This window comes from Plecotus auritus (assembly GCF_963455305.1).
Source record: "Plecotus auritus genome assembly, chromosome: 1".
In the NCBI taxonomy this organism is placed as follows: Eukaryota; Metazoa; Chordata; class Mammalia; order Chiroptera; family Vespertilionidae; genus Plecotus; species Plecotus auritus.
In genome coordinates this window covers 224,804,171-224,824,348 of record NC_137770.1, presented here as the reverse complement: position 1 = coordinate 224,824,348, position 20,178 = coordinate 224,804,171, and the positions used below count along the sequence as shown (strand labels likewise).

The 20,178-nt window shown below is 45.4% G+C and overlaps 1 protein-coding gene across 1 annotated transcript in view; it reads right to left on the bottom strand.

The window, feature by feature from the left end:
• The window catches only part of RELL1 (RELT like 1), a 67,839-nt gene extending 58,219 nt beyond the window's left edge, over window positions 1-9,620 (bottom strand). The window contains exon 1 of the mRNA XM_080665687.1: window positions 9,379-9,620. Within this exon, the coding sequence (XP_080521813.1) occupies window positions 9,379-9,466 (88 nt within the window). The 5' untranslated portion in view covers window positions 9,467-9,620. The remainder of the gene's footprint in view (window positions 1-9,378) is intronic.
• Window positions 9,621-20,178: the final 10,558 nt, after the last annotated feature.

The window sequence follows — 20,178 nt, the reverse complement described above, 5'->3', positions numbered from 1 at the left end:
AAGCCACCAGGACACTGAGGTGCTGACCCACATCAAATTACTTCTAGGCCTCAATGAGGTTTCAGGGCCAGGCCTAGAAAAGCAGCAAAACCAGACAAGCAATACCATGGCTGACTCAGGACCTGCTGCATTGACTCAGGACCCCCTGCCCTGGCACTGACCAATCAATCAGTGGAGACCACGACTCTGAAAAGACACACCTGGAAAACCGATGAATATTCTATTGAGATCCTCCCCTGGGACCTCCCCTGAAATCCCCACCCTTAAAAGCCCTTAGGATGGAGGACGCAGCCGGCTCTCCCTCTCAGGAGCACACCCATGCCTTTCCTCTCCCCTGCCTCCCCTCCTCTCATCCTGACGTCTTACCTTACCCTTCTTTCTCCTAAGCAACAAAGGCCCCTTCTTTCACCTCTGTAACTTGTTTCCTAAGCCCATTCTTCTACCACTCACTTCTTCCATCTCTGTGACCTTCTAAATAAACTTGATCTTATAGCTTGAGTCTCAGCTCTGAATTCTTTCCTAGCCAGTACCGAGGTTGCTAAACCAAGGCCGGGTCTGACCCCACCGGTCTAGCACCTGGTGCCATTCTCGCCACTGCCAGCAAAAACACCTGGATTCCAGCTCTGGCTTCCCTCCTTCCTTTCTTCCTTCCTTCCTTCCAGTCTTTAAATATCTGCTCTGTTCTGGGTCCTGTGCTTGGATCTGAGCCTTGGACCGTGACCAAAACTCACACACACACAGGCCCTCCCTCACCAAACCTAATGTCTGCTCCTCTGCTGCTGGTGAACCACGGCCCTCACTGCCTTCCACAGGCCACTGAACCTCTCAGACTCAGTTTCCCCATCTGCAAAGAGAGAAATTCATTACAAGATGACTACCAAGTCCCCTCTGACTCCAAAATTACACAACTGAAAACAACACAATTCGTCTCAGAAGTTAGTCAGCCAAAGTTATTCTCCTCAGGGCCGCTCACCCCAGATCCAGAGCTGAGACGCCAAGCCCTGGAGTGTGAGGACCGAGGGCCGATGTAGACCCAGGAGCTTTGCCAGGAGCGGCATTGCTGGGCCGCTTCAGTGGACGGCCGGCTCTGACACAAGGGAAGAGTCCTGGCTTTTCTAACACAGCTTCCTCAACTACTAAACACTACTCAGTCATGAGAAAGGATGAAATAGCAACATGGATGGACCTTGAGAACATTACCCTAAGTGAAATACTAGTAAGTCAGTCAGAAAAAGCTAAGAACTATTATGATTTCACTCATATGTGGGATATAAAACTGAACATTATGAACACAAACAACAATGTAGTGGTTGCCAGAGGGAAGCAGGTTGGGAGAGAAAGGGGTCCTAATATAAAGTGACAGGAGATTTGACTTTGGGTGGTGGGAACACAGTACAATATACAGATCTTGTAACTTTAGAAACACATACCTGAATGTTGACCAATGTCACCCCAATCAATTTAATAAAATCCTATCTAATAAAAGCATAATATGCAAATTGACCATCACTCCAACACACAAGATGGCCGCCCCCATGTGGTCAAAGATGGTCGCCCCCATGTGGACACAAGATGGCCGCCACAAGATGGCAGGCAGGGGAGGGCAGTTGTGGGCAATCAGGCCTGAAAGGGAGGGCAGTTGCGGGTGATCAGGCCTGCAAGGGAGGGCAGTTGTGGGCAACCAGGCCAGCAGGGGAGGGCAGTTAGGGGTGACCAGGCTAGCAGGGGAGGGCAGTTAGGGGTGACCGGGCCAGCAGGGGAGGGCAGTCAGGGGTGACCAGGCCTGCAGGGTAGGACAGTTAGGGGCAATTGGGCCGGCAGGGGAACAGTTAGGTGTCAATCAGGCTGGCAGGGGAGTGGTTAGGGGGTGATCAGGCTGGCAGGCAGAAGCAGTTAGGGGCAATCAGGCAGGCAGGCAGGTGAGTGGTTGGGAGTCAGCAGTCCTGGATTGTGAGAGGGACATCGGACATCCCTCGAGGGGTCCAAGATTGGAGAGAGTGCAGGCTGGGCTGAGGGACACCCCCCCCTCCATGCATGAATTTTGTGCACCGGGCCTCTAGTTTAAAAATAAGCAGCTTTAGGGAGATTATCAAGGTCCCTTCCAGCTCTAGGGCCACAGGATTTTGCTCATTCTAATTTGTGTTTTTTCCAGCACCACCAAGTAATTAGTTCTGACACTATCTACAGGGAGACAGCACCAGACCCCCCAGGTAAAGGGCTCAGATCTACAACACTGCTTAGACCTACATCATGACGCTGTACCACCCAAAGTCACTCATTAGCATAGGTTCAAAATCTGGATAATAAAAAATCATGCCAATAATTACATCCAATCTTAAGGGGAAACTATCAAAATTTTATGGCTATACCTATAGATGGACTGGCTAGAAATAAACCAATTGGTGAATCTTCTAAAATTCTTCCCCCCAAAATGTGTCACATAAGGTAACAGTTTCTTTCTCTCTTTCCTTGCCTAATTTTAGCAGCTAAATGGCTCAGTCCTATGTATCCCCTGCATCTCAAGAGAATTCCCTGCCAAGCCCACTGGTCCCTATTCCTCACCTTCCCCTGGAGGCCATTACATACCACCCTCAGCATCCAGGGCTCAAGAGCAAGAAGAGAGAGAGCACCTGAAAAGAAACCTCTGGGGCAGTTCAGAACTTTGTCCCCTCTGGTAGCTGTGGCAGGTTAGAATTTAGTTAAGAACAAAATAATAATATACTTTTTGAACACTTCGTGCCAAACATGTTTTATCTCCCATCCAAGTACTCACAAGGCCCGATCCCTGCTTAGCTTCCGAGATCAGACAAGATCAGGCGTGTTCAGGGTGATATGACCGTAACCTATGCATATTTTATCTCAAAACAATCCACAAGGCAACTCTGCCATATTTGTTCCATGCTATAGATGAGAAAAATGGTTTAAAGATTTTCTCCTCTCTGTACCACAGGCACTTTATTGGTGCTCATACCCCCGGGATGTACAAACCAAATGGAGGTAGGGGAGCCAGGGAGAGCTCAGCTGTTTGAGACCCTGGCATGAGCAATGACAAGAAGATGGGGCCTTGGGGTATCTCAAAGGGGGAATAGAAAACCAGTTCCCCGAGGTCAGCTAGTTTGGCAAAAGGATCCTCAAGGTGAGATGACTTGGCACAGGAACTGTTTGCCTGAGTATCTGCCACCCTCTACCCACCCCTCCTTTCCCAAAAAGTCCCTTGGGTGGATTCTATTCCTTTTCTCCCTCACAAAGAGAGGTATATCAATAACTGGCAGAGGAGAAATTGGCCCAACTCCTCAATCAGTCTCCCTTATAATGGGCACCCATCCCTAAAGCCACCTAGAATAAACAAAACTCTTGCTTTCCCCAGATAGCTTTATCTTACTAGATTCCACACTAGAATACCGAAATAATGCTTCTTTTCATGACATACCACTCATGTGAGGAGTTATTTTCTCCATAGGCTATTTTACTATTTTGAGCAGTTTTGCAGTTGGTTGCCCACAGACAAGAACAGATGAGTCACAAAGAGGAAACTGCAGGACCATGATCCCTTATCTGAAAACCTGGGGGTCAGATGTGCCTCGAAAGTCTGACTGTGATTCCAAAAGAGAACTGTAATGCATTTAGCACACATTATGTAACACTCAGAAATCAAAATCACTAACATAACTGCAGCAAAACTTAGCAGTATTCACACTGAGTGGGATAAATATATACTCTAGAATCTTACACTGGTTCAGATTAGGGTTTACCACCAACCGGGTATGCAAAAAGCCTCAAAAAAACCTTTTGGTTTTCAGAGATTTTCAGATTTCAGAATTGTCTGTAAAAGATTACAGACACATGTAAATGGTTCAAATACTAGAAAAAATAGTCAATATATTAGTAATCGAGAACATACAAATTCAATCAAGGTACCAACTTTCACCTTACAAGCTAGCAAATACATTTTTCAGAGAAAATGTCAATGGTGTGAAAAGTGAGTCCTTTGACTGTTGCTATGAGAATGTAAAGTGGGACAACGTTCAGATCACCAATATTGATGTCATTAAGGCCTCAAAAACATGAATAGCTTTGGACCCCATCTCCCCCCAAATGCCTTTTCAGTAATGCATTTCCTGGGAAGTCATCAATATGACTGAAACAATAAGTTTTAAAATCCATCTATATAATAAAAGCCTAAGCGACCATTATGGCGGAACAACCAGAACGACCAGTCGCTATGATGCACACTGACCACCATGGGGCAGACGCTCAATGCAGGAGCTGCCCCCTGGTGGTCAGTGCACTCCCACAGGGGTAGCGCCGCACCCGCCTCCGCAGCAGCACTAAGTAGCAGTGAGTCAAGCGGTAAGGAGCAAGGGGTCCCGACTGCAAGAGGGCACAGGCCGGGCTAAGGGACTCCCCCCTCCAGCGCATTAATTTCATGCACCAGGCCTCTAGTTTGAAAATAATTAGCAACAACTAAAATAGCCTAATGCCCTGGCCAGTTTGGCTCAGTGAATAGCGTGTCAGCCTGCAGACCAAAGAGTCCGGGTTCGATTCTGGTCAAGGGTACGTACGTACCTTGGTTGTAGGCTCTTCCCCGGACCAGGCCCTGGTCGGGGTTTGTGCAGGAGGCAACCAATCGATGTGTTTCTCTCACATCGATGTTTCTCTCTGTCTTTTCCTCTCTTTTCCACTCTCCCTAAAAATCAATGGAAAAATATCCTCGAGTGAGGATTGACAAAAAAATAAAGTAAAATATCCTAAAATGGAGGCAAAATGAGGTAAAATGTAGTGAATCCTTATAATAGATTATGATGCAGCCATTTTTAAAATGTAGGGAAATGGAGAACCTTCATGTATAACAAACATTAAGTGAAAAACATAGGACACAAAATTATATTTGCATTATGATCCTATCCAAGTAAAAATATATAGACATACCAGAGTAACATAGACTAACAGTGGCCAGTACCTTGAAGTAATGAGACCCCCTTCCCCCAAACTTTAAATCTTGTGGGGAACTTTCCCAAAATACCCAGAGCACTGTATTTTAGCAGAGGGAAAGTGGGAAAAAAGACTTGCTCCCAGTCAGTGGCAGCAAACTCATGAATCTGAAGCGTCACTTTGGGCTTTTATATATTTCCAATGAATCCATCATTGCAAAACCATCACCACTTAAAGAATGAAAGCCTTACAGTGTGAGTGGTATACATTTATTAGATAGCTTGATTGACATGGTAATGTAAGTCCAACCTGATGGGCACTTTGTGGAAGAAACACAGAAAAAAAGAAACACAGGATAAAAGGTATATGCCACTTTGCCATTTGCTAAGACCTTTCAGAGACAATAGCTCATTTGATCCCTACTGGCGACCAATAAGACAGATAAAAATAGGAGTTGGCACACGTCCATTTTACAGGTAAGAAAATGGAGGCAGAGAGCCACACTCCGGAAAGTGGCAGGGGCTCTTCTTGACTTTTGACTTCAAGTCCAGGTCTCTGACTTAGAGCTTGATGCTCTTTCCATTGCATCCTGCCATTACCCTTAGTGATTCTTTTATAAATATCTTAGAATAAAAATAAATTTGTCACTTGAAAAGAAAAACAAAACGATTTAGTAATATAATAAGAACAGGCTTCAGAATTGAATAGATCTGACCAAGGTCAAAACCCAACATAAATTTGAGTGACTTTTTCTTTTCTTTTTTAAAAATCTTTATTGTTGAAAGTATTACAGATGTCCCCTTTTTTCCCCCATTGACCCCCTCCACCCTTTCCCCAGGCCTTCACCACACTATTGTCAGTGTCTGTAGGATATATATACATACATATACATATATACATATATACATATATACATATATACATATATACATATATACATATACACATATATATATATATTCTTTGGTTAATCTCTCCCCACCCCCAACCCTTACCTCTGAAATATGTCAGTCCGTTGCATGATCCAAAGTCTCTGGGTCTATTTTGTTTGTTAGTTTATTTTGTTCATTAGATTCCACATATGAGTGAGATCATGTGATATCTGTCTTTCTCTGACTGGCTTATTTCACTTAACATAATTGAGTGACTTTTTCTTTTCGTTTTTTTTAATTTTTATTTTACTTTTCAAGTAGTTTACATTCAATATTATTGTGTATTAGTTTCAGGTGTATAGAATAGTGGTTAGACAATCATATACTTTACTAAGTGACATTTTTAAGCTAACTTGTCAGAGATGAAATTTCTTCATCTATAAAAAAAGAAATATTTAAATTATTCTAGCACTTAAAGGATCAACCAATGAATGCATGAATAAGTGAAACAACAAACTGATGTTTCTCTCTCTGAAATCAATAAATCTAGTTTTTAGTATAGGACAGGGTGTTGTAAGAATTAAATAACCTGAGTACACAGACCAGAACCTGTCATAAAACAGAAATAATAAACATGCCATTCCTTCCTCTAAAAAGAGTGCCTACAATGAATTAACCCCATACTCCAATTTTAGTCTTTGGTAGCCACACCACACTCATTCCACCTGCTTTCAGCAGCCTATCAAATCTTTACCAACTGCCAAAGTGCCCTAAAATAATTAGAAACCACTCAACATATTAGTTTTAACCAATGACAATTTAAATCACTGTTGTAAGTTTTAAATAACTTCTCAATATATAATTAAACTTCAATATCAGAGCCAAACAATTTGAAGTAACTCGGACTTCCCATTTGAAGTAACAATGAAAATTTTTGCTTCTACCACCTAGAGCTTTGACCTCTGTCATTCAAATTCAATTACTCCCAAATAGATTGATTGATTTATCTGGGGGACCAGGGTGAAAACAGGAGAGGAGAGGGAATAACAAGCACTTCTCAAATTTTTCATTTCCTCTTTAAATTTGGACTTGGAAAGCCCAAACTCCAAGGGGTGCTTTTTCAAAATATTCTGTCTACTGATGTTTATGTACATCTGGGTAGCTACCTGGCCAAAGGAGAAACAGAATTTAATAAAGCTTATCTTTAGCATCTCAGTGAGGAGTGAGGAGGCTAGATGGCAGCCTCAGAGCCCAGGGAGAGGGCACTTCTCATTCACCAGCCCCTGGACCTTCGCCACTCTCTCCTTACTAGGAGGCTGTGCCCACTGTCTGGTAGAGAAACAAATAAGCCCAAAGGTTGAGTAACCAGAGAACTGAAGGACATAAATAAGCCAAGGTGTGGAAAATCGTGCCTTCTGCTGCTTGTGGTATATAGTTTCAAATGCTGCTACTGAGAAGACAGAAATTTAATGAGATTCACCTACTAGGCAGGAAGTGAAAGACATTGCCACTACCCACTGTGAAGTTATCTGATCTTTCCTCTGCTTCCCACCTTCTGAAGCCCATGCCTACAATTTTAAAATGTCCTAAACTCCCTGTCTTACAATCTCAACAAGATTCCTGCTCTATTTTCTCTCTGGGAACCAGTGAATGAACTTTGGAATTAAGCTGGCTAGGTTATCAAAGATAAAGATACATAGAGAGGAACACTCACCTCCTAGTGATTCTGCTTCTCTGATTAAATGCTGACAGATATCTTAGCTATGTGACGACGCTGGCCCAATTGTCTAACTGCTCTGGGCCTCCGTTGCCTCACTGGAAACTACAAGTTCCTAGGATTATGAGCAATAAGTGTAAAAATGCATATGAAGTGCACAGCTCGAAGCCTGGCACGTCGCAGGTACTCAACATCACTTCCCATTTCTTTCTCCCTATTTCCCAGCATTCCCAACAAACATTAACACTGTCTTAGATGCCAACAGGTGACCAGCTGTTGACTGGGCAGGCCTCAGGGCACCCTGACAAATCTGTACTCTGTTCCCCTTCCTTTTTAGATACCTTATGCTTCTGAAGTGTTCCCTTTCATCAAAAAGGTTACTGTGCAATTTAGATGCGAGTTTTTCTTACGTTCCTGGTTGCTGCTCAGAGATCCATGGAAACACAAACTTCCTCGAGGGGGTGGATTTCTCGTGTTGATGGAGGATTACATGCATCAGGTGCTGAATTTTACTCCCAGGTTAAACTCTCCGAATTCTGGAGCAACTGGCTCTGTATCTCTCAGGACTGGCTACAGCCTCGGGTCCCATTTCAACCTGGTAACGCACCTACCTGTCTCAGCAATGAAACACAGGCTACAAACCAAAATCTCCCAACCGATAAATAATGCATGTCACTAGCTGCCATGTCCCCCGGAAGGATGGCTGAAGGAAATAGGGGTCTGCTAATACAGACTCGGGAGATATATTATCCATGCTGCTTCCTTCCTAACATGTTCTGGTTTCTATGAAAAAGTGAAGGCCCAAGTGACAGGCCAGTTTAAAAGCTGCCATTGGCATCTTCTCCGGGGTGCAGAACAGCGTATGTGTTTTTATGGAGGAGACAGTCACAGCTGGAAGGCTTCCAGATGCTTATTACCGGGACCTGGAGAGGAGCTGCTCAAGCTTAGAAGAGCTTGCTGACGTCAGATTCCAGGTCGTGGTAACCCCAATTGGCCAAGAAGGTATCCGTTTATTATTATTTTTAAAACACTCAGCGAGGTGGCAATTAAGAAGGGGAATGGTGGTAAGGAATCCCTGGTGCCTACAGTTACATAAAAACAAGAGTTTGAGACAGGACAAGTTACATATCCTCTTAGGTTTCAATTAAAAATTCCTGCTCTAAGCTCATCACTGGCGACAACACTTTTATCAACTCCGCGGGTGGCTTCCTGTTGTGACCACAGAAGGTTCCTTTTGTGGTGACAGGAATCCTCTCAAGAAAAAGAAAACAAAAACTGTTAAGTTTACGAACGCGTCTTCCCTTTTTCCAAGCCTGATTTATACAGGATATGTGAGAAGAAATCTGAAATCCCCAACCTGTTACAAGAATTCATCAACCACTAAAATAAATTAAAACTTGGAAAGTGAAGAAATTGAAACTCGGCCCAAGGTTTTAAACCATAAAAGGACCGGGAGGGGAGGGCGGCGATAGCGCACCCGGTCTCCTGTGTCACGATCTTCCGCTCGCGGAGCCTTTGAGGACAAGCGGGGCTCCAGGGTGCCTGCCTGGAGGAGGCGCCCCAGAGGAATGCAAGACCAGGCCGGGTCCCTCCCCCGGGGACAACTCAGAGGTGGGGACGGGGGTAACAGGTCCTCAGAGGAGCCGGCGAGAGGAGTGAAGGCGGGAGCCCCGCCGGCGGGAAGGGAGGGACCGAGCCAGCGCCACGCGCCGCGGCCGCCCGGGCCACCCGGGACAGCCCGAAGTCAGCGCCGGCACCGGGGGCTGAGCCCGGACTAGAGCTGCGCGGGGCGCAGCGGGGCTGCGGTCTTGATCGCTCGCCTCCTCCCGCGAGCCCCAACCCCGGCGAGAAACTCACCCGGGGCCACGAGCGGCGAGCTCACGGTGCCTGCCACAAAGACAGCAGCGGCGAGGACGGCGAAATCCGGGAACCCCCGCGAAGCCATCGCCGCGTCCCTTCGCCCTCTCCCCCGGGGCGCCGCGTCCCGGGACCTGGCAGACCGCGCAGCTCCGGAGCTGGCGGGCGCGCGGACTGGCAAAGCTCGGCCCCCGCGCGCGGCGAACCCCGCCCTGGGCCCGCCCCTCCAGCCCCACCCACCTGGGCTCCGCCCTGCGTCTCCGCGCCAGGCCACTACGTGACCCCGCCCCCGAACCCGCCCCCGCAGCCTGGCCCCGCCTCTCGCTTGCTTGTTTTGCATGTGGTCACAGCTTCAACGGCCGGATTCGGAAAGGCCCCGCCCCCTCTCCCCGCCCACAGTGTCCCGGCCCCGCCCCCTATCGCCTCGCCGGCCTCCTTTCCCAGCCGGGTTTTACCGCAACTGCGAGGATTGCGCGGGAGCCCAGGGCAGGGGCTGAGTCTGCTTACCCTCCCCGGCTCTGGTACCAGGCGGGCGTGGGAAAAGGAAAACAGCGGGTCGGGAAGCTCTGGATGCAGACATTGCCAGCATTAGCGTGGGCACGATCTTTTTTCTCTGGTGGCATCTCTATTCAGCTGGCATACCCCTCGGATGTCAAATTCCACTGTTTGAAAATTGAGAGGAGGCAAATCATTTAAATTTCTTCCTATCTCTGCTTCCATTTAAGCTAATCCTATTGCGGGGGGTGGGGGTGACCTGTACATACCTCCAGGAATAAATCGCCTTTTTAAAAAATTGTGTGCTACACTACACCTTGCAAATACGTCCACAAAGTATTTCTTCTAGTACTTAATCACTTATTATCTCCTTTATCTCCTTATATCCTCACTAGAGGCCTGGTGTACAAATCCATGCGGAGTGGGGGGGAGGTCCCCTCAGCCCCGCCTGCAACTTCTTGCAATTGGGGACCCTTGGGGGATGTCCCACTGCGGGTTTAAGCTCAATCCTAAAGGGATCCCTATGGGATCAGGCCTAAACTGGCAGTTTTCCTCTCGCAAACCTCTGGCTCCTAAGCGCTCGCCTGCCTGCCTGCCTGATCGCCCCTAACACCCCTGCCTGCCTACCTGATCACCCCTAACCACCTCTGCCTCGGCCCCTGCTGCAGCGGATTCATCCAGAAGGACATCCGGAATGACATCCAAAAGGTCATTGGGCTATCCGGTCTAATTAGCATATAACGCTTTTATTATTATAGATAGCAGCTCTATAATAGTGTCCCCATTTCACAGGCTGGGAGTAAACCCATGATGGCCAGGCCACGGGGACAAATTGGAATTAGCTCATCTTCATTATGTTTGATTCCTGCTGGGCCCTCAGGCCCTGGCTTACTGACAGCACACTCTAAGGGGTCAGAAGTGATTTTTCAAGTTGAATCGTCATCCCAAGCACTGATCTCAGATCCTTTCTCTGAGTATTTACTTCTTATTTCACTTTAGACTCTAAAGTTTAGAGACTTCTGAAGCAGGGTGGTCAGGTCTTGAGAAAATACTAATAACATCAATAAGGCCATGGAGTGGGGATTGGGGGTGTTTACAGAATGGAATGCTTCCTTGGCCTGATGGACAGCCTTTAATTTTCAAAGGACTTCTTATCTTCTCTCTGAGTCCTCCATGCAGTCTATTAGACCCTTGCAAACATTTGCACTAATGTGGGAATTGCCACTGACAGAGGCTCTACCCCTGCAGATGGCTGGGCTGAGTGATGGATCCTCTGTCCTTTGAAGTCAAAGGCAGGCACTGTGTGTTCTGTGCACAGTTGTCCTCACATCCTGCAGTCTGGCTGGTGAAGCAGTTTTATACCAACATAAAAACTGAGAATGGCTGCAGAGGAAAGAGGTCAGTGTAGGCTTCTCATCAAAAAAGGAGAGAGTCCCGTGCTTAGAATTTACACTGTAAATTTTAAGTTGTAGCCAGAACCAGCTATATAATTTGCAGAGCCCAGTGTAAAACCAAAACTCAGGGCCTTTTGTTCAAACATGAAAAATTTCAAGATGGCAATAGTGGAGCATTAAATCAATCATGGAGCCCTTCTAAGTGTAGAGTCCTGTGCAACTGTACCCATAAAGCCAGCCCTGGCTTGGGAACTAAAGGGGCAAAATGCTTGGACCAAAAGATCTATTCCAAATGTAAAATATCATTTTAAAATTGAATGATGTTTTCACTCTTTTCTCAGAGATTGAACTTCCTATTAAAAAGACAAGATCAGCCCAGCCAGTGGGGCTCAATGGTTGAGCATGGACCCATGAACCAGCAGGTCCAGGTTTAATTCCAGTCAGGGTACATGTCCGGGTTGCTGCAGGCTCAATCCCCAGTAGGAGGCATGCAGGAGGCAGCCAACTGATGATTCTCTTTCATTGTTGATGTTTCTATCTCTCTCTCCTCACTTCCTCTCTCTGAAATCAATTTTTAAAAAATTTTTTAAGAAAAAATCATTGTTAACAACATATTTGAATTGGATGTCTGCTGTGACTTTCCAAAAATAAAAATGCAATCCAGTTTCTAAAACTGGAGGAAATCTCGGTAATCATCTACCAAGCCCCTTATTTTACAGATGAGAGATAGTTAAGTGGCTTACCTGACATCTCATACCTAGTAAGAGCCAGGGCTGGAAACCAAGTTGCTGAAATTTCCCTTCTCAGATTTTTCCGTAACACTTGATGCTTGACACTCTCTCTATAGTTATCTTATACTGTCACACAACCCCAAATACTTGCATTTGCACATCTTGTTAAAGGGAGGGAGAAAGGAACGACTGAGGAAGGAAAGAAAAGATAGAAAGGAAAGAAGGAAAGAAGGAAAGAAGGAAGGAAGGAAGGAAGGAAAGAAGAAAGGAAGGAAGGATAAATTAATTAATTAAGGAGCTCAAGCTTAAATTAAGTCTGTACTTGCAACTACAGACTTGTTTACACAATTTAAAAGCCCCACATATGCATATCTAAAAGCTTTTGCTTATTGGTTTACTAGAGGCCCAGTGCACAAAATTTGTGTACTCAGGGGCTGTGTGTGTCCCCTCAGCCAGGCCTGCACCCTTTCACAGTCCAGGAGCCCTCAGGGGATGTCCGACTGATGGCTTAGGCCGGCTCCCCATGGGGAGAGGGCCTAAGCTATCAGTGAGACATCCTTAGTGCTACCCTGGACGGGGGAGAGGCTCCCGCCACCGCTGCTACACTCGCCAGCCATGAGCCCAGCTTCTGCCTGAGCAGCGTCCCCCCTGTGGGAGTGCACTGACTATCAGGGGGCAGCTCCTGTATTGAGTGTCTGCCCCCTGGTGGTCAGTGTGCGTCATAGCGATGGGTCATTCCACCGTTCGGTTGATTTGCATATTAGCCTTTTATTATATAGGATTTTGAACTAGAGGCCTGATGCACGGAATTTGTGCATGGGGGAGGGGGTTCCCTCATCCCAGCCTGCACCCTTTCCAATTCAGAACCCCTCAGTGGATATCTGACTGCAGTTGGACATCCCTCTCATAATTCAGGACCACTAGCTCCTAACTGCCCCCCCTGCCAGCCTGATCACCCCTAACCCTCTGCCTGCCAGCCTGATTGCCCCTAACTGCCCCCCCCCACCAGCCTGGTCGCCCCAACTGCCCCCCCCCCCCCCTGCCAGCCTGGTAGCCCCAACTGCCCCCTCTACTGGCCTGGTTGCCCCTCACTGACCCCTTCTGCCGGCCTGGGTGCCCGACGCAGCCTGCTGGTCAGTCATTTGGTCGTCCCTCGCTAACCCCCCTGCCAGCCCGGTCGCCCCATGCAGCCTGCTGTTTGGTTGTTACTGTGAGGTCATCGTGACCAATTTGCATATTACCCTTTTGTTAGTATAGATTGGCCAACAATTAAGTGTGAAGATTCCTATTCCATGGAAGTTATTTTCTGTATTATGAAGGAGTTCTTTTATTTCTTCTAAGGAAGTAAAAATTGACATCACAAGACTAAATGATCTTTCCATTATTTCAGAAATAAATTTAAAGGATAGTAGATAGAAATCATTGCAACAATACTAGTAGCTGTCATTTACTGACAGCGTGGATTTAGCCTGATCCTGTGGTGAGCACTTTTCCTGTGTTCCTTCATCACATCCTCACAAGTTTATAGTTTGGAAAGATCCGCACTTCAAAGCGGTGGAGACCAGGATTTGAGGGATTCAGGCACTTAACCCATGTCACACAGCTGCTCCGCAGCACTGCCAAGACTCCAGTCCAGGATTAGTTTGCTCCAGGCCTGCACTTCATCTGCTTATACTGTTCTGCCTCTAAAATGCAGAATACTGGTCAGTCAGCCCTCCTTTTCCAATATAAAGTCTTGTTCTGTCATTGCATGCTTAACCTAGCCTTTTTGAATTCTGTCAACAATTGCTTACGCATTTTTTTTTTTCTCCAAGGAGAAAAATGTATTTATGGGAATGGGTGATGAATAAGGTTCCGTACTTTGTTGATTTTTTTGTTTGTTTTTTGGGGAGTTATTTTCCAGTTCTCTCTAAGAATTTAGTTAATTATTCCCCTTAGTAGAAACCTTTCCTGTTTTGCTCTGTGCTGCTAAGGTGGTAATTTTCATCACCATCATTTAAATGTGTAAGACTCAGTCAGCTGCTATTTACTCTAATGTTGAAAACACTTCCGCAGAAGGTCTCTGTAGAATTTCTTTTTCCTGTGATTTAGATGTAGTCATCTTTATTTGTGAGAGGTTATACCCAGGAGAAAAGCTTGCAATTCTTTAAGAAAATACATTTGCAGGGGAATAAAATGATATTTTATAAAACCTCGGGTTATTTTGACCTGACACATATGTACTGTGTTCTTAGTACTAGGCTGAGGGTAGGAGGTTGGAGGGGAGAGTCACTGCACATTCAATTAAAGACCCTACCCTTGCTTACAGAAAGTTTTTCAATCTTCCTGGAGAAAGAAAACAACAGCAGAATGAAATGGAGCTAGTCAAAGGCCCAGGGGTCAGGGAATAAAGCCCTGCCAATAGCACTCTCTGTGCCTTTCAACAGCTTCTCTTCAGTCCGTCTTCATACCCACAAAATTCAGGGGGCAACTGGCTGGTTCCTTAAAGTTCCCATCCAGCCCTTAGAGTTCACAGCATAGTGAGTAACCAAATGATAAGGTTGATGGTGCCAAAGACAGGCTAGACTGTAGGGCTTCTTAACATTATTGTCATTGTTGAGTGGCTCTTCTGTGGATTGTAGGATATTTAGCAACATCCTTGGCCTCTACCAACTAAATGCCAGCAGCACTGTCCCTCCAGCTGTGACAACCAAAAATATCTCCAGACATCACCAAATGTCCCTGAGGGGCAAAACTGATCCCAGTGGAGTACCGCTGGACTAAAGGAATTCCAAGAAGATTATAAGGATTGCAACTGGAGGCTCTGAGCAAGACTTCATGGAAAAGGTGAGATTTGAGCTGAGTCTAAAGGAAGTACAGGGATGAATGGAGAGGTGAGGGAAGTGTATGAGAACAGAGTGAAAGAATTTTCACAGTGATGATTATGCACGAGGGAAAGGAGAGAATGGGTCGGCAATGACTGTGGGTCATAGCTGAACATAATAGTTTTGGAGAACAGCATTTCACATGCCTATGAATCATCGTAAGTGTAATAAAGGGTTCTATCACCAACATAGATTGTTTTAAGGATAGAAAAAAAATGTTCATTATTCAATTAGCTATTTTTCTTCATACATCAGGAAGCTACAAATAGAGCAGTCCGAATTTTGCTGACATGTTCAGTAGACGTCAGAGGAATTTGATCCTTAGGTTAGTGATGGTGTCCATCACCGCGGCCTCATTTCCTGGACCGCCATGTTGGGTTTTGTTTCATGAGCATATGTTCTTCTGAAAATTTCACTTAAAGAACTCAGAGCATTTGCTGGTAGGGCCTCAAAATCAGGTGTATGCACATTGATACAGTTGTTCTCAGGAAAGAGCAAAAGAGAATCACAGTGTGGAACCTTGTGGTTCCGGCCCAATAAAACCCACGATGTACATTTAAGAGGACAAATTACAAAGTTCAAGTTGTCTGTCCGAGACAAGCTTCCTTTGGATTATAATTAACAGAAACCTAAACACTAGCTCAATAAACCGTACATTTATTATAGGGGTAAAGCGCTCTCATGGATATGAAAAGGGCCAGGCCTCAAGTCCTCAAACAATTCAGAGTTGGGAACAGTAAATAGTAAATATAGAAAGTGAGGCTTCCCTATCCATCTCTCTGGGCTGACACATTATTCCCACTCCTACCTCTTAGTAAGTACATGCTTCTTCTCTGTCTCTCTATCTCTATCTCTCTGTGTCTGTCTATCTCTGAGTCTGTTTCTGAGTCTGTTTCTCTCTGTCTCTATCTGTTTCTGAGTCTGTTTCTCTCTGTCTCTGTCTCTGTGTCTCCCTCTCCCCATTTCTCTCTCTCTCTCTCTGTGTGTGCCATCTTCTGTGTATTTATTGCTTATTTGTCTTGGCCAGGGCTCCCCATGGCAGCTTTCCACCCAGGCCCTGCTCAGCATGACCTCCACAGATTGGCTGTGGGTAGGTTTTCTGTTTCTCAGAACATGGGGCTGCCCATCAGACAGGGACATTGGGCTGATAGGTTCTGTATGGGAAGGTATCATGGAAGCCCATAGAGTCAAGAGTTTCCTCCAGAAACAATGTCAAATGTGCAGAGTAGTCCCGTAAAATAAGGACTGAAAACCTACCCAGCAAATCAGGCAACATGGAGGCTATGGAGGACCCTTGTGAATGAACATTACAGGGAGTGATAGAGGAGGAGGCCAGAGTGTAGCCGGTGAAGAGATGAAAATGATGGTAGAGAGTTCTCTTCCCAGAAGCTCGCTGAGAGAGAAGCAAGAGTAGTAGACGGGACCTTCGTAGTCAAGAGAAGGCTTATAGGGAATGGAATGGATGTTATAGGATAACTGGAAACAAAGATTGAAGAGGGAATAACTAATGCAGCAAAGTCCAGATGAAACCTCTGATGGGATCAAGAGCACAGGAGGTGTTGGCTTTGCAGAAAAAGCAGACACCTCATGCTCTGAAATTGAAGGGCAGAGACAGAAGAAAGGCACAAATACTTGCAGGTGGGAAATAGAAAGTTGAGGAAGTTCACATTAATGGGGGCAAAGCCATCCCCTGACAATGGAAGGGGTGGGAATGATACGAGGATGTTGAAGAGACCATGGTCCAAGTCATCAGTACAGGTGTCCGGGGTGTGTACTGCACAAGGGCATCATATATTAATTTATCCCAGGATGTGAAGGCAAGAGATTCCAACCTCTTGATTAAATCTTGGGAAAGCAGAGGAGAGCCTCTACCTGCATAAAAACCCACACTGCACACAAGGCCATGCGCATTCGGAAGCGTATACACGTGCACTCTCACTGCTGTTCATGCACACATATGCCTGTGTCCTATGTCCATCATGCTCTGAGCATCCCTTGAGATTTCTTCTCTCACCCACAGAAGCCTGATTCATGCTGACCAGACTCCACCCCTGCTTCTCTTTCTGTGGGCATGGGGACAGAGAAAGCATACCATGTGCAGTGGGGAGCCAAAGTCAGGGGAGGGAGGATTCACAGGTCAAAAGAATTTGGGCACCAATATGTGTGCAGCCAGGGATGCTTCCCCTTGGGACTGTGGCAATCCTGTTTCCCTCACCCTCAGGGCAGAGGTCTCCAGATTGTGCAATAACATCAGAACAAAGTAGCTGGAGGAAGGGGCACTCTTGCTGATTCTCAGAGATTCTGAGAGTGGCCACCAAAGGGAACTGGAGAGCTGCCCAGTGTGTGTACTGCTGTGCATCACGAGGGTAGAGCTGGCGTTGGAGCCATGAATTTTTGATGGGCCAATCTGCCCGACTGAACAAAGCTCTTGAACTGTGCCTCGCAGCCCAGGGGTAGAAATGAAGAAGGCAGCTTAGGGGATGGATCCAGGTTTACATCTTTATTTTCGGTAATCTTGAAGTGGAATTTAGCATTTCATTCAACTATGAATGTAGGCAACAGACCACAATGCCAACAACCCTGGCACCAATAAAAATCAAAGATACTTTCATATTCATTATAGTTATGCAGGTATTCAAAATATTATTTATGCCCATTATTATTTTGAAATTACTTTGAAACTTAAAATTACACATTAAATGACAAGATTTTTACTTAAAATCTTGTCATTTAATGTGTGATGCGGCACACATACCACAATTTTTAACACCTCAAGAAAAACGATTTTAAATATGATAATGTTACATGCAATAAACACCAATTATTCAAGAAAAATGATCTTACATACAATAATAGTATATGCAATATACATTAATATTTCAAGAATAAAAGGATTTTAAGTATAATAATATTACCAAAACTGTACTAACATAGTATGATATATGACCATATCACAATTTTTTAAAAATTGGTTTTCCTTGTAATAGTATTCTGTTTTATGTATTTGAAAATATGACTCTGAGAAGAGCTTCCATAGAACTAGGCCAGGCTGCCAAAGGGATCCAAAGCACATATGCACATGCCCACACACACGCACACACACACACACACACACACGTGGAAGCACTGCGCCAGGGCCTGCCTTTGCATGACCACACCCCCTGAGGAATGTTCTTATGCAAAGATTATCTTCCCTGATGCTGCTTCTCCAGAAACAGCTGCAGTTATAACCAAGGCTTGGGGGATGTAAGCAAGCTTATTTAGCTAGTTATCTAGATACACATTTCTGTTCATTCCTTCTGTGGGGGTATTCCTTTCCTTGCCCATGGATGAAAAATAGAGCAAGCCCCATGATTTTCCTGCTACCTTCAAAGTAATAAAAGCTACTCTAGACATGAATTAAAAGTCCAATAGTCTGAAATATTACAAACTCCTCCCTCTCCCCTGTTCACGCCCCTGCAGACAGAATGCCTGCCCTGGAAAGGTGGTGTCATCAGTGAAGTGACACTGTGAGGAGTCACCCAGGGGCATGCCTCAGTTTCCCCCTGCTGCTGGAAGAATGGCCCTCAAGGTCCTCAGCCCAGGGCTCTCTGGAAATTGCCCTCAGCAAAAGGGAGCTGCCTCCAGGCCATTTTTATTGGTTTTTAGAGAGAAAGGGAGAAGGAGAGAGAGAGAAACGTTGATGTGAGAGCAAAACATCAATCTGCTGTCCCTAGGGATCGAGCTGGCAACCCAGCATGTGCTATGACCAGGAATCGAACTGGCAACCCTTTGGTGTATAGGATCATGCCCAACCAACTGAGCCAACCTGGCCAGGGCAGAAGGGGACTTGTAAGTGGAAGAGGCCAGCCAAACAATAACAGTAATCAGACATATGTGACTAATCAGAGAGAAGAAAGACACAGAGAAGGGCAATGTTGCTGGCTTTGAAGACAGGGGCATGAGGCCAGGAGCCAAAGAATGTGGGAGGCCTCTACACATTAGAAAGGGCAATGGATCACATTCGCTCCTGGAGCCCCCAGGAAGAAAAGGAGCCTTGTTCATGCTTTCATTTAACCCCTGGGAGACCCACTTCCTATTTCTCCATACAAAACTGTAAGATACTAAATTTGTTCTGTGTAAGTTGTTAAATTTGAGATAACTTGTCACAGCAGCAATAAGAAACTAATACAATTAGGTAACTCAACCTCTATGATGGTTCTTGGAGGGTTAGTGGAGAGAGATGAGACTGAAAACTTCTTAAACCCAACTCCATGGGTCTTACTCTGAAAAGAACGTCTGGGTGTGTCAGCATGGATTGAAAGCTATTGCCTTTGAACACCAACATAGTGCTGGGGTCTAGACCAGCAAGGGCTCACGGAGTCTTAGAAAAGGATCCACAACTTTCCAAGAGTCCAGTCATCATCAATACTGATGCAGGGACCAAAACAAGAAATTAGAAGATAGTCCCCATATTGTGTCACCCAAATTATGAGAAAAACAGCATCAGGTTACAAATGCTGAAGCAGGTTTTATCTGTCATTGCAGTCCTGGTATTGAGCACAGTGCCATGGACCCACCGTGCACCCAATAAAAATGTGTTGCCATAGTGTCTCAGACTTTCTTTGTGATGTGAATAAATTCAGCAGATCCATGATAAGCCGTGTGAATTTAAATGACAACCTAAGCCCAGATCATGATGCCAAGTTCCAGGGAACTCGAGAAGAGATGAATAATGATGTTTTTCTCTGCTAAATCTTATCATAATTTCTGAGTTGAAAGCATAAAGAAAAAAATAGTTCTAATATTCCTAACACCTGCATTCCCCTGATTAAAGCTTTATACTCAAAATTGCCATTTGCAAATGCAGTGCAGCTTGTTTTTTCATTCCTGCTCTTAGAGGTGAGGACTGTCAGAAGTGGTGAGCAATCTGGTCATGGCCATGAAGAGCAAAATGCTGCTTGGAGAAGTCTGTTCCTGGACTCTTCTTAAGCAGTTGGCAGCGAAGGTGGAGGTGGTGATGGTAGGTGAGTGGGGGACTGGAATGTTGTTTAGTTGCAAAATATTGTGAAATGGAACAAACATCTCCACAAGGAGATTAAAATGAAAACTTTAAATTATTCGATCATCCAATGACCTGAAGGTGACTTGGCAGGCCCTGCATTGATGGGAAAGGTCCTTTGTCTGGATGATGGCATACTCCAAGCAGGCAGACATGCAGCTCCAAGGTGAGATGACTTTTTGGATCATGGCAGGAAATTGCACTCTTCATGGTTGGAGGAACACTGCAAAATGGAGGAAATATGCTTTTAGGGTCTTCACAAATTGCTTGATTCA